The following is a 13,987-nucleotide window of genomic DNA, read 5'->3' as shown; positions in this document are numbered from 1 at the left end:
TGGCACAGCTACATTAGTGAAACTAACTGCAATCATAACTGAGGAATCACCATCAGAACTAAGGACACAAGTAACTGGAAGTGAGCTCTTCCTGTATTATCCTATAGATTCATTACCTGTGGAGTTGCAGCAAGGCTTTTGCTGCCGAGGTGCCGTCTTTGCCCTGTTGGCACCCTGAGCATGCCTTTCCCTCCTCCTTCGCTCGTGGGCTGCTCCCATCGCTGCTGCCAGGGGCCGGGTTTCTCGCAGTAGAGCCCAAAGGGAAAAGCAGAAGTAATATTAGCATTTAAACAGTGAGCAGCTGCTTCAGCTTACTGCCTTTTACACTGTCAGGAGAAGAAACAGCTTGCTTCAAATCATTTCAGATTTGTCAAATTGCATTGAAAGTCCTGAAATGCCTCTCTGCCTGCGCAGCCGAGCGGAGCAGCTGAGCCCTGCGAGGGCAAGTTCCCGTCGTCGGGGCATCGCTTACCCGTGCTGCAAGCGCAGGAGCCCTTTCCTCAAGCTTTTGATTGTCGCTGCCTTCTGGGCGCCGTCAAAAGATGCTTTCAGGCCAAAAAGACAGAGGGAGCTTGGTGATGGGCAGCAGGAGAAGGGCTGGGTGAGTGCCGAGGGGACGCACGGGCAGCGCTGTGCTGAGCGTGCACCAGCGTCACAAGCGGGTCGCCATGCGGCCGAAAGCTCCAGGCCCTGCTCGCACCTTGGTCCGAGCCGATCCAATCCCTGGGACACTGCCCCAAAACCCTCAGCCTGGTGGGGAGGACACTTCTTTAGGAAGGAAGCTGGGTTTGTCTTCTGTACCCCAATCTGCTTATACATCAAGCAGTCATCAGCAATTGTACAGCTTATACATCAAGCAGTTAAACCAAAGCGCCTCCACAACTCTTGTCTCATGGGAGAAGTCAGGGTCTTGGATAAATAGACCTCAGCTCTGAGCCAGTCTGGCAGTTTTATGTCCCCGTAGCAGCAGAAACCTGTGATCTCAGCAGCAGAATTAAGTGTTGCTCTGTCAAGAGGTCAGGGCAGCTGGTTTAGGTTCAATACAACTGAAAATAGGTTTGTGACAAGAAAACATTTTAAGTAAAAATAATGAAATAGAGGAGAGACTCGGAGCAGAGGACAGGACGTGGCAGGAGCTGCAAGGAGGCGTTGGGGAGGATCGTTGGGGTGCGGCACGGGCAGCATTAGCGTGCAGCATGGGCGCAGCGGGGCGAAGGGCCCCTAACAGACCCTTGCGGAGAGACCGGACAGACCAGCACAGCTCTTAGGCTGGCAGAAGGAAACCCGCGTTCACCCGTCTTGTTCAGGTCCGCACAATGCTGGCACGCTCAGGACCACCGAGAAGCACCATCACCTCACCCCGGTTGGGTGCTTTGCATTGCCAGGGCACAGAGGTAAAGCAGAGGCAGCTCCTGCTGAGCCACCTCGAGGTTATCACCTCCTGGCTGACAGGTTCCCCCAAGAGCTTCCTGTTCTCCTTTGCCGGCTCCTGAAGATGCTCCTCTCCTCCTTGTGCAGGTCGCAGCGCCCTGAAGTCCCATATCTCGTAGCTGGATCAAGCCCCCATACTGTCCTTCAGAGGCTGAAAGCTCAAGGCGTAGGGGGCTCCCTTTGGGTCTTCCCCATGGATTAGCTCTCTGCTCAGAAATTCAGGAGAGACAGAACAGGTGAAAAAAAGCAGAAATGGGAACTAGCTTTTCAGTGTTTTGTGATCCAAATAATGCCAGCACCTTCACACAGGCAGGTAACCATGGCTGAGGAGAGGCTTTGGACTGCTGAGTCCTCCTGCAGGATCCTGCCTCTCAGCTTACAGCAAAGCCAGTGGGATTACAGTGCCCAGCATCCCTCGCCCCTCGAGGAGCGCAGCTAGGCCCAAAGCACAGGAACACTATTGCGAGAAGAGACGGACGATAGCCGGACCTCATCTGGAAATAAACCCAGCTCCGTCCCCTATATCCTTTCTGGTAGCTACCTTTTTCTATTGCAAAAATACATTCAACTGTGAAATTGAGCTTAGAGGAAGCTATTCCTCGTAGATAAATTCAGCAACATTTTTAGGAGCTGTCTTTGCTCTGGCTGTGTCATATGCCTCTGTCCGAGTTGTACGATGGATGTAAGGAGACCTTATAACCTTCCTGCTGTTGAAGCAGAAGCTATTGCACTGAAGATATTATGGGATTTGGGGAATTATTATGCCCCTTGGCTAGGTAACGAGGATCTAAGGCTCCCTGGGCAAGTGATAGATTGCTTCCTCTGCAGGCTGGGAGCCCTCATAGGCTTTTAAGCTGTTAGAAGATCTCTGGTCACATCAAAAAATTTGGGCTGAGAATGTCTGTGCCTCTTTATGAGAGGAGGCAATACGTACATCCGGAGATCGCTCTCTACTGAAGCTCCAGGAAACACACCAACACAACCAGCTCAGGTTTCATTAGCTAAAACAGAAGCAAATACTCCTCAAAACCTAGTCCAAAACTTATTGAATCACATGAAGATAGCCTCCTGGGTGGAAAAGCTGCAGAGCAGGAGCCTGGGATCATTCCTACTTACCCCTCATCAGCAGAGAGGTTTGCTAATGTCCCATCACTGCATGTTGGCACTCCGCTGGAGCGTGGAAATCTGAGTCAACGCACAGCGTCTGGTGCTAGTGAGGGCCAGGAGAAAGGAGCCCAGGCCAGCTCACAGGACCCAGGCTGCATCTATGAGGCTGAGAGCTAAAGATATTCTGTGTCCTCCTACATGGAAGCAAAGCTCCTGGAAGATACATGATACTGAGACAAAAAAGCGCATTGAGTCCATACCGCTGCACCTGGAGATTTTCCCTACAACAGGAGAAATCAGAGTGAACAGAAAAGGAGAAAACCAGGGAACTATGGAGCATCAACTTTTTATACTAATTAATTGGCCTTTCTATGATCAGAGGCCGAGTCGTGCAAAAGCAGCTCTGACTAATACGTCAGAATCAAAGGGGCCATTTGCAGCCCAGCCCACAGCATCTATTAATAGCTATAGAGACATACACTCCAAAACAGCATTTTTAAGGATTTTGTACATTCCCCAAAAAATCCAGTGCCAAAGAGAGCCCAATGAACAATAGCACGTGCCAAGTTGCCCAGATTCTCTGTGTTCAAGCCTCAAGGGACAATGGGGTGCAGGAGGCCATGCTTAAGCAGGGTAGTCATCTCCCCACAAACGGCAAGAGAAAGAGAAGCACGGTGAACAGCAGCCTCCGTTAACATCGTAACAGAGACCAGCGTCAAACCTTCCCAGCCTACCAGCTAATTGGGAGCTACTGTGTTCATATATGCCACAAACTGGTAAGAAGGGAAGAAGCCAGCGAGTCTGACTTCGCTTTCCCCAGAGCAAGGAAAAGGGGTGCGTTTTCACAGCAAGCACCATTAAACTAAACAGCCCAGTGTCCTGCAAAATGGTAACGGGCACACTGGACCCTTGCAAACCTGTGGGCTCAGGACAATTCCCTCACAGGGATGTTGGAGAAGATGCATCTTGACACGCAGAGCACAGGAGCAGTAGCTAGGCTTTGGGGACTGTCACTCCTGCCCCGTGACACAACGCAGGGCACGTGCAGGCTCAGCACCTCCCTTTCTCCAACTAAAACATATTGCTTATCACAAGGAGGGTTGTCATCCTTGTTATCGTCTCCTTAAAGCCCTTTGGATCTGCCGGTGAGAGGTGCTAAGGAGAGGTAAAGCGCTCCTCTAACTCAGCCGGTCTGAGGGACTCCAGTGTCTCACTAGAGCATTAGTGAGTCATGCAGATTACAATCCTGGGGAAAAACACATTTTCTTCCATCTTATTATACAACAAATTGTCAAGAGACCCAACTCGATACAGCTGAGAGGCTAGGAAGGACTCAGAATACACTCTAAAACAAGGCAGCCTCTTCAGTCACTATTTATTTGTCTCTGTTTTGCAAAGAGAGATGTCAAAGTCATATAAAACTTCAACACCCTCCGAAGTGGTTGAGCCATGAGAGCGCAGGGAAGCGAGGACGGGGCTTGCCGCGCTGCCGCGGCTTCAAGAGCCTGTGCCAGCTCCCCTTGGGGAACGCGATTACCTCTGAGCACGGCTGCTCCAGCGCAGCTTCTTCTGCCAGCCGCTACAGGCTAAGAAAGCCCAGACAAACCACTTGGGGTATTAGTGCCGGTAGAATAAAAATAAACACAGCCCGGCTCGCACAGAGAGGCTGAGGGAGAGGCGTGTTTCAGGGACAAGCGCTCCCGGTTTTACAAGCACGTATCCCGTGCACGGCTTGCCCTAACGCAGCAGCCCATGCAGCCTGCCCACCTCTCGCTCCTCCGCTTCCGCAGCGAGGCTTCAGGAATGGCCCCAGGCCACACCACAGGGAGGGAGGAGACAGGCTGCAGGAGCCCACATGCCTTTCGAGCAGGATTGGTCCTCTTATTCCCTAGAGCAATAGCAAATATACATGTTAGCCAGCAGTGAATGAGACCTTTCAAGCTACTCAGCTTTCCTGCAAAGGATTTTCTGGAGAATAAGCTACCCCCTTGTTCCTCTTCCCCAATCTACCACCCATCCCTCCAGAGATCGCATAAATAGTCCCAGCAAAGTCAGTGGAACGAGCTGATGAAGATGCCCTTAAGAGATCACACCTGTGTTAGCCCAGCCCATTACCCAGCCTGAGCTTAACGGTAGATTAGCTGTCGTTTCACCTGGAGCGGGGTCAGGAGAGACAGAGGTTAAAGATAACGGTTCATTGCTAAGCCCAGGGTGGCTGCAGCAATATATATCTGGGCATACGCGCTGGCATTTTGAAGCAAGACCTGTTTTTCCTATCTGAGACAGTCAGGACTAACGTGAGCAGCTCCCAGACTGAGTAGACGCTCCGTTTGCTACCCATCACTAATAAAAGCAACAGCCCTGTTTCGTTGCCTTGAGCCACCTCGCTTGTGGGCTCACTGCCTGCGGTGGCCACGGGGAATGGTCCCTGCCCAGGAAGCGAAGGTCCTCCTCCTCCGCACCCAGCCGGCACACTTCCCACGTAGCATACGCAAGCTCTCTGGGTTTTTTTTTTCCCCCCCAATTCAAGGATTATTCCATCACTTCTTACAACCTTCCTATGAATGTTCTCCCAGCTCCCGTGGGGAAAGGGAGGCACTGAAGCAGGACACGTCTCCTCCAGTGCCACATTCGGTGCAATGCTGGCCGAGCTGGCAATTAAGAAATTAAAACTGTCGGGTAGACAAGCCCCTGTCTATCATAAATCCAGTGAAATCCCGTGACCTGCAGAACACCTGCCACGATGCTGGCTTGTCTGTAACGGAGGTGCCGTGAGGAGTCCCGTGGGTCGTGGGGTGCGATGGGGCCGTGTCTGTGAGGCACAGCAGCTTGGGCGCTGCCACCAACGGCCTTCTCCTGGTGCTGGAAATGCCAAAAAATTGTAAATGTGATTTTCATCCTAGATTGGGTGAAAAGCTGAAATACCATCATTTGGGTATATTAAAAAAATGTAAGTGCTAAGATCCTTGGGAAATAAATGTGCGCATGGACACACAGAGTGTTTTTAGAGTGCTTTGTACGATGTACTTCTCCGATAGGGCTCTGAAAGGGCCCAGATATTTTGGGTATCATTCGTACAGGCAGGTATTCCTGCAGCCAGCAGGGTTGCAGTGCAGGGCAAGGCGTACAAAATTACTAGCTACCTTTTTAACCTGGCCTTTACAAAAAGAAATCAGAAAAAGAAATTAGAAAAAGAGAGGTGAGAGGTAATATGAACACAAGTCTATAGAGAGACCCGAAACCAAGCTAAGCTCCTGGTCTGAGATGATCTCAGAGAAATGTGGTCAAAGAGAACTGGCAGGCTGGGAGCGCTGCTGGCCGGTCGCTGGAGGCCAGCTACTACCGTTTCCGTTTTATCTGTGTTTGCTCAGCTATTCTGAAACACATTCTCCAAACCGGGGCATACATTGGATGAAGCATTTGATTTAAAATTGTTTCATCAGAAGAAAACTTCCGGTGCTCATTCAAGGTTTGCCTTCCCTGTATTTCAGTGGGAGCAAGTAGGATGTGGCAAGAACTGACCTATAGCCAAATTGTTTCAGAAAGCAGCATTACTGTTTGCTGCTGCTGCTTTTGCACTTCAGTCGTGGTGGCACGTGGAGTTTCCCGAGGAGCTGCTCCGGCCAGGTGAAACCCCTCCAGGGCATCCTACCTAGCGCACGCACCACGGGACCAGCGTTGCCATGTCCGGCTCTGGGTAAAACGAGCAACATGGTATAGGCAAGACTTGTTTCAAGTTTGTTATTAAAAGCTCAGTGAATGAGCAGGGTAGGATGTGCTGAGGAGGGGACCAGCTAGGCTCCACATCCATCCGTTGCTGCCCGCGGGGAGGGGGCAGCCCAGCTTTCCCCCCGAGGGCAGAGCAGGTTTAGCAGAGAGGGGCCCGCCGCAGCCGTCGCAGCAACCGCTGCAGGCAGCCGCCAACGTTTAATCTTCAACTCCCGCCACCGCGGACCTGGAAACCTGTGCGTACCCTCTTGCCTTTCTGGAAAGCGGCCATACCCCAGTTTGCAGAGCGCTCCGGGGCCAGGCCGTGCCCGTGCCCCGAGGATTGCCACTGTGCTGCCTCTCGCTCAGTGGCCAAAGGGATTTTGCGATCCTCTTTGAGGCTACACTTCAGATTTGGGAAGCGAGCCACATTTTCCGCACGCGTGCACTGGCTGGAAACGCAGCTCAGCGCGAAGCCCGGCGCCAGCCCGGCAGGACGGCTCGCGACGGATTGCCTCGGCCCGAGGTCCGTTCGGACATCGCATCTGCACGGGAAGGTGTCCAACGCCTTTATTCGCACGCTGCGCCCCCGCAGCTGATATCCCCGGAGCGACGCGGGCGCCGGACGGCTGGGGCTGCTGCGCCGCGCCTGCCGCGGCGCGGGGCCGTGCGGCAGGAAGCCTCCGGCAGGAGCCCTGGCCTCCGCTTTCCTCCTTTCCAGCTGGGCTAGCGCGGGACCCCAGAGGAGCAGCGCTGCCGCTCTGGGTGAAGGGCAAGGTGTCCATTGCGGCTAGTTTTTGGGGTCCGGAGCAGAGCGACAGGCAGTAATATGCCTGAACGCAGGGGAAAATGTAACTTTGAATGAGAAACAGCTAGTCTGGCAGAAAGAGGAGACAAGCAAATAGTATATCAGACTGCAACTCTTTTTAAAGTGGTGGTAATAGAAGTCACAACCTGCTTCCTAGTAGGCAAGGAAGAAATAAAAGGCGCAGCCTCCTAGCTGCCCCTTGAAGTACTGATGCCGGGGGTGCAGCGCCCTGGCGCGGGATAAGGATGCTGCTCTGCCTGCCAAGGCTTTACATATGGAAGAGGGCAGGCCATGCCCTTCAGCAGAGGACGGGTACAAAGAGTCCAGCTACGGGGTAGGATGTGAATATAAATGATTTTCAGAGAAGTTCTTGATCTTATCGTTTAGCCTTTCCGTTTGAATGAGAAGGAGAAACACAACGGAAACGAAGGGGACTTGCTAAGCTTTGAATACAGCTCCAGCAACCTAAATATCCACAGGCGCTCTGCAAGAAGGGCATCTGTTGAGGGTTTCTCTGATTAAGCGTTGAATTCAATAATGGCGTTGTAAGCTGAGAGCAGTCACTTTTCAAGAGCAGCGGCAATGCCGCTCTGAAGCACCACGTTGGGAGTGACCTTTGCCGCAGACTGTTAGATGTCATGGGATCGCCCGGCAGCGGTTGCCTGAGGAAGGGGAAATGGGATGCTCCCTTCCTACCCACAGCGGGCAAAACCCTGGGCTCAAAGCTTTGCCAGGGAGCGCTTAAGGGGAAAGGGCCGGCTCTGCCGTGCTGCAGCCTTTGGAGCACGGCAAGCTCGTTGCACTTGAATTTTAAGCCAGGTTGCAGAGGGAGGCAAGGTCACTATGGTGCTGTTTATGGATCGGGCGAGTGGACCTCAAAATCCCTGAGGGACAGGGTGGGAAGGAGAAGTCCCCTCTGCATGGGCTTGCAGCACCCAGGAGGGATTCCCGGGCTGGGTGCTGGAGGGTAAGGGTGACACCACGGCCCCAGGGGGAGCCCAGAGCTGCCCCGTGCTCCCCTTGGCTGGCAGCAAACTCGCCTGCTTCCTCCTCTTCTCCTCGAAAGAACATCTCTCTCATCCAGCCAAAGTCCTTTAGCCATTAGTATCTCTTGAAACCATTAAAACTAGTTGGGAATAAATGCCCAATTAATCTGTTTATAATGTTATTGGAATAAAGACAGCAGCAGTCAGACAACTGCTGAAGCATATAATAGTATTAAATACTGCATTTCTCAAGGCCTTTGCAGGAATAAACCCCCAAAGAAGCATGTCTCCCAGAGGTGAGACACAGCGGTCCGCTTCCCTGAAATCCGTGGCGATGTCCTTGCTGGCTTGAGTGACTCAGTATTTCCCAGAAGGTAATTAGGACATTGCTTTGTATCAGAGGGTGAAGTCGAACCCACCAAAAACCACTGTAATAAGGAGAGAGGAAGCACTCTGTGGCTAGGCAAAGCTCAGCGTCATTTTTGGGGAGGAAATATTAAGTCTGAAGGAAACTCCGCTCGTCACGAGCCCACACGAGCCAGTGGACCTCCTGCAGCGCTCAGCCTGGCACCAGGTTGCTTTTGGCTCAGGTGATGGCTGTGTGCTGCTTTGGGGAAATATCCCCTCCTGAACCAACAAATAAATCCAGAGAGATTCGAGCAAGAAACAAATTTTTCTTACATGCATGCAGCAGTTTCTCAAAAGAGCAAACGCCAGAGCAAGCAGCTCAGCGCTTTCATGGATCCACTGCCGCGTGTTGCGGGACTGCACTTTTGCATCTATCTACCTTTAATAGCACTGTTTGCTGGTATGTCAGAAATGTTTTGCTTTCTAGTATCCAAAAGGCTTTGGTGCATCCGAGATTACAGCAGCCTCCTAAAACCAAGTAGTGAGCAGCGCAGAATTGAGTGGCTGCAAGGAGGAATATCTTCCCTGACTTTTACTTTCTCCCTCGTCACATGGCTGCGTTTGCATTCATATGCTAATGGATTTCTGTACCTGGTAACGGTCTGGCAGCCCTTTCTGAGAAGTTCTTTGAATAATTGCAAGTCATGATGTGTTGATTAGCGTTTCTGCTCTCCGAACTCCTTCTGCATGTGAAGCAAAGCAGCACGATTAGCAAAGTCTACGATAACACACACATGAACTTCCCTGTCAATAACGGCTGCATAAAACGAAACGTGCTTTTGGGGTGCTATGGGTACGTCTAGTAACGATCTTTGGAGAAAGGCTGACCCCTGTGCGCTTTTCTGGTGCGGTATCTAGCACAACGCGGTGCTAACGGCGGACGCTGGCGGACGTACTCTGATTTCTGAGCAGCTCTCCCAGCGCGAACCCTCACGGCGCTCAGCCTGCCCGAGAGAGGCATCAGCATCCCAACGCGCAGGACTGTTCAGGGGCAATTTTCCGACCTCTAACAGCGAACCCTGTCACATGAGCTTTATCGAGCGTGTCTCCGCGGTGGATGTTCATGCAGCACAAGCAGCTCCCCGAATCCCAGCTCCTGCTGGAGAGCGGTGGCCGCTCTCATGGGGTTTTGCTCGTTGAGTGATGAACTGGGAAGGGACGTTTCAAAAGCCTGCGATTGCCACCAAGCGAAGGAGGATGTGGGCGCCGAGGCAGGGGGGAGACGCGGAGCAGCAGGCTCCATCGGCACATCCGTCCCAGGGACGCCGCCTGCACGCTCGCTGCAGCTCTCTGCAGGGTCCCTGGGTGAAGGTCCCCACCAGGCTCCAAGTTTCCCAGAGCGGAGGCAGCCAGGGGCGTCCTGGCCACCCGCCCCGCGCCCGCCCCTACGTGCTGCTCGGCGGCACCCCGTCGATCGGGCTCCGGCGGAGCCGCGGGTGCTGTGGGGACTCGGCCGAGGCACATCCGCGTGCGCTGGAGTGGTTCGTTCCTCACCCGCCAGCTCCTCCTCACGGCCTCCTTCAAAGGCCCCGTGAGCGGCTCCTCGCCAGATGGGCCCTCCATCCCCGTACGCCACCGCGGCCCCGGCCTCAGCCCGCCGGCAGCGCTCGCTCCACGGGGAGGTTGCCTCCGGCTGTGAGGCTCGAGGTGGGTCCCGCTGGTGGCCCCCAGCCCCTCTCGCCCGCCGGGTGCTCTGCCTTCCTTCATCGCTGCTCTGCTCCAAATCCAGGATTACAGCGAGATGAGCCCGTCCGCCGCTTCTTCTCGTGGGTGGGTTTTGGCAGGGTACCGGTCCCTGCAGAGTCCCGGGGAGGCAGCAGGGCAGCACAGCCACGCCGCAGCAGAGCCTCGGGGCATCCGGAGCTGGAGGACACGCGGCTTCAGGTGGCCTCCCTCCCCGTGGGACACCACCACGGGCGAGGACACCACTGAGAAGCACGTTAAAGAAGCGACAAAGCCTGCCGGAGGGCCGCAGAGCTGGGCAGAGCTGGGGCAGGGTGCAGAGGACGGGTCCCCTGGGCTCCCTCCTCCTGCCCTACCACCACTCCTGGACCTTTTGGGTACAAAAGCCAAGGCTCTGCCGCCTCAGCAATGGCGAAAGGGTTCAATTCAGGCAGGGAACAGAAACAGTCTCTCTAAACAGCCAGTATTTTCACAGGATTTAATTTGCCTGAACCCTAGGAAAAAAAGCCTCTCTTTCTCTTTCTTCCTGCCTGAACATCTCCCCGAGCTCTCCCTTACGCGCGCGCTCTAGCAAATTGCTAATTTCCGATGAAGGTCCGAGTTTATTAATTTCCTCCAGTGCCGTTAACGTTAAAAGCCTGGATGCATATTAGCATCCTGGCGAGAGCGTTAAGCCGGTGCGGGCAGCGGGAGGGCGGGTGCCCAGCACCACGTCCTTGCTGCGTGCAGCACGGGCCTGCGTGCGGGGCAGGATGGGACCCTGCGAAAGCCGGTGCGCGTTGGGCCCCGCTGCCGGGGCTCGTGTGTTCGTGCAGCTTGGGTGCGTGCCAGGGCGGCCCGCGGGAGCAGCGGAGGGGCCCCCGGGTGCTCCCACCCGCGTGCCGTGGCGGTCAGGAGGGTCCTTGGGCCGGGCCCGCTGCCGAACCCTGTGTCGAGGGAGCGCAGGTGATGCGAGTGCTCCCCTGTGCTGGCACAGGGTCGGGGACCCCCTTCCACGGTTTTGCCCCCAGGCAGAGGAGTCCTCATCTACTTAGGCCCGCTTTGTGCAGAAGCTTTCTGGGCCACCGAACGTCCTCCTTGCTCTTCTCCAGATCCACCGGACTATACCAGCGCACCAGCTGCGTCATGCCCAGAGCCCCCACTTTCCCCGTCAGCCCTAAAACTACCACGTGGAAGGGTGAGCCCGTGGAGAGAGGGGCAAAGCCAGGACGCGAGCGGCCAGCAGCGTGGCGAGCGGTACGGGAGGGAGGACAAGGCAGGCGAAGCAGATCTTACCTGGAGCAACAGCCAGTCGAGGGAGAGCAGCAAGTCTGCAAAGGGCAGCGCGAAGGCAGCCGTCCGGGCCAGGGTGAGACGGGGGGACCATCTGGAGCTCAGTGTGCAAAATGAGCCGCAGAGCGCCCGTGAGTCACGCTCGGCTGCCTGGTGTAATGGAAAAATCACTGCGAAAGGCAAAGTTTAACTGCCACCATCTGCAAGAGAAGCCGTGCCTGCCCGAGCGGGCGGCGGGGACGACCAGCCCTGCCGGCCGGTGCACGGTGGCAGCGGCAGCCGTGGGGTCCCAGCCCCGGCGGGGAGAGCAGGGGTAGCTGAAGCATCAGGCTGCGGAGGGACTGGGGGACCTTTGGCTCCGACTTGGAAGGAAACGTGTGGCCGGGTGTTCGCTGCGTGGCCGTTGCTGCGCGGAGCGCTCGGAGACGCCAGGCTTGCCTCTCCGAGGGGCAGCCGCAGACGGATTTCCCCCATGGGCTTTCTGCGTGAAGAGGGGAGAACGTTTCCACGTTCACCTGCAAAACGTGCACCCCAGTGCCCAGCCCTCCCGCGCCTGCCTCTGCACCTGGGCGGCCGAAGAAAAGCGGCTCGTATTTTGACAGGCACTGCGTGAGATTCGACATCTTCTGGCAAAGTTGCTTTTCAGGGGCAGCTTGGGATATCAGCAGAATGATATGCTTACACAGAAAACGTCGTCACTCCGGGAGAAAGTTTGCTGTCCACCGGGAAAGAAGGCAGCAAAAGCCCCAGCACAACTGCTTCAGCGGCACGGCTGTAGTGACTTCCCAAGGCCACGGTCCGGCGTTCTCGGCGTTACTGGTTGCTACATCTTATTCCAGCACGGTAGTTAGCGGGCGAAGAGCATCTCTGTTCGTATTAGCTAATCCTGCCCGCAGGCACACGCACTCGTTTGCTCACACCTCTCTTCGCCTCTGTGATTTACTAGTTTCACTGCCCGCAGTGCTGCTCGGTGGCTGGCCAAGGCGCCGGGCTGCGGAGCCTGCTTCTGTCCCACGCGTTCGGCACTCAGGCAGAGAAACCCTACAGCAAACCCTCTTCTTTCTCATCATCTGCCGTCTGGAGGCTTTAAAGACTTCTAGCATGGTCCATCTTCCATCTCCACACTTGGAGGTTTTCAAGATCAGACTGGATAAAGCCTCCAGCAACCAGCTCTGACCCCAGCACTGACCCTGCTTTGAGCAGAAGGTTGGACTAGAGACCTCCTGAAGTCCCTCCAGCCTGAATTATCATGTAATCTCCACCGCCAGTGGTGTTGCTCCTTCTTAATCTTAATGGCATCACCAGTGTGTGAAACTCGCTGTCTCCTGCCACTGTGTCCCCACCTTATGGTGAAGTTTGGGTGGCTGCACCTTCAGATAACCCCATCCTTCAGCCAGACGCTGCCAACTGTAGATCTTCAGTACTATGCACAAACATCCTCCCACAACTTCTGCAAAGGCACCTTCATTCCCAGGAACCATACAGTGCTCCTACCATCCCTACCTACTGACTGCCTATCTCAGGCCACCTCTGAGCACCCGGCTGACCAGCAGCTCTCACTCAGCAGGCTCTGATAAAGTTAGGACAGATGCCCAGGGTAGCTTCCACCTAGAAACATCCTGCAAAGGGTTAATACATGATGTTTAGGTCTTTTCATTACCAGTTAACAGTTCTGGAGTGTTAACCAGCCCAGCTGTGTTAATCAGAGCTTGTGGCTGTGGCCAGGGGCTGTACTACTTTCTGCCCAGGTGTTTCTATAACCTACCAGGATCTAACATCAGGACCATCATCATGCTGGGGCAGCCACAGGTCATGGCCTAAGCCTTTAGAAGCCGTGTGAATAGCTGCCGATGAAAATGTAGTCATCCTTGGTATTTCTCTGGCACTGGAGCACTGAAACAGGTTGCCCAGAGAGATTGTGGTCTCCATTCATGGAGATATTCAAAAGCCGCCTGGACAGGGTCCTGCGCAGCCTGCTCTAGGTGACCTGCCAGAGCAGAAGGTTTGGACCTCCAGGGTCTGGAGGGGCTGGATCTCCAGAGGTCCCTCCAACCTCAGCTGTTCTGTGTGTCTCTGGCACCTGCTCTTGTTTCCAAAGCACTTTCTCCCAGCCTGATTTCTTACCCCTATCGCTGCTATCCAAGGAACCCAGTGAGTTTTGGTGGGAGGAGATTGCTTTCTGCCCAGGTCCAGATGAAAAGAGCCCCCAGGGAACATGGTAGCTTGGGGCATCCGGCCCCAAAAGAGGAGGGAGACACGTGGGTGTGCACACACACACCGTGTTGGTGTCCTCCGCCAGGAGCCCCTCCGGGACACCCCTGCAAAGCACCAGGGTGGCGCTGCTGGTGCTTCCCACCCGCAGCACAAGGGCCCCAGAGGCAAACGCTGACCCCAGCAGCAGCGTCTCGAGGCTGACACCGACTGCTCAGTTTGGCGAGCTGCCGGCGCCCGGCTCGATCCCGCAGGGCTGCCCACTGCCCTCCAGCACCTCTCGCCGGCGCGCGCGGTCGAACCGCACAGCCCTCCGGCTGCCTCCCGCTCGCCGCAGCTCTCCCCATACCGAAAACAGCAGAGGCAGAGCCAT

At 55.0% G+C, this 13,987-nt stretch overlaps 1 protein-coding gene across 2 annotated transcripts in view; it reads right to left on the bottom strand.

Annotated features, from left to right (window-relative positions):
- The window catches only part of CLUAP1 (clusterin associated protein 1), a 94,072-nt gene extending 82,595 nt beyond the window's left edge, over positions 1–11,477 (bottom strand). Inside the window, exon 1 of one of the 2 annotated variants that reach the window (XM_068908797.1) lies at positions 11,407–11,477. Coding sequence is in view for 1 of the 2 variants with exons in the window: in XM_068908793.1 (XP_068764894.1) it covers positions 117–219 (103 nt within the window). In the remaining variant the exon portion in view is untranslated. Of the gene's footprint in view, positions 1–116; positions 375–11,406 lie in introns of those variants that run through there. The other variant, XM_068908793.1, reaches the window with a different exon arrangement.
- Positions 11,478–13,987: the final 2,510 nt, after the last annotated feature.

The sequence above is a fragment of the Struthio camelus genome, chromosome 15, assembly GCF_040807025.1.
Source record: "Struthio camelus isolate bStrCam1 chromosome 15, bStrCam1.hap1, whole genome shotgun sequence".
Lineage (NCBI taxonomy): Eukaryota > Metazoa > Chordata > Aves > Struthioniformes > Struthionidae > Struthio > Struthio camelus.
Note: the sequence above shows the minus strand (reverse complement) of the source record. Positions and strands in the feature narration are given on the sequence as shown.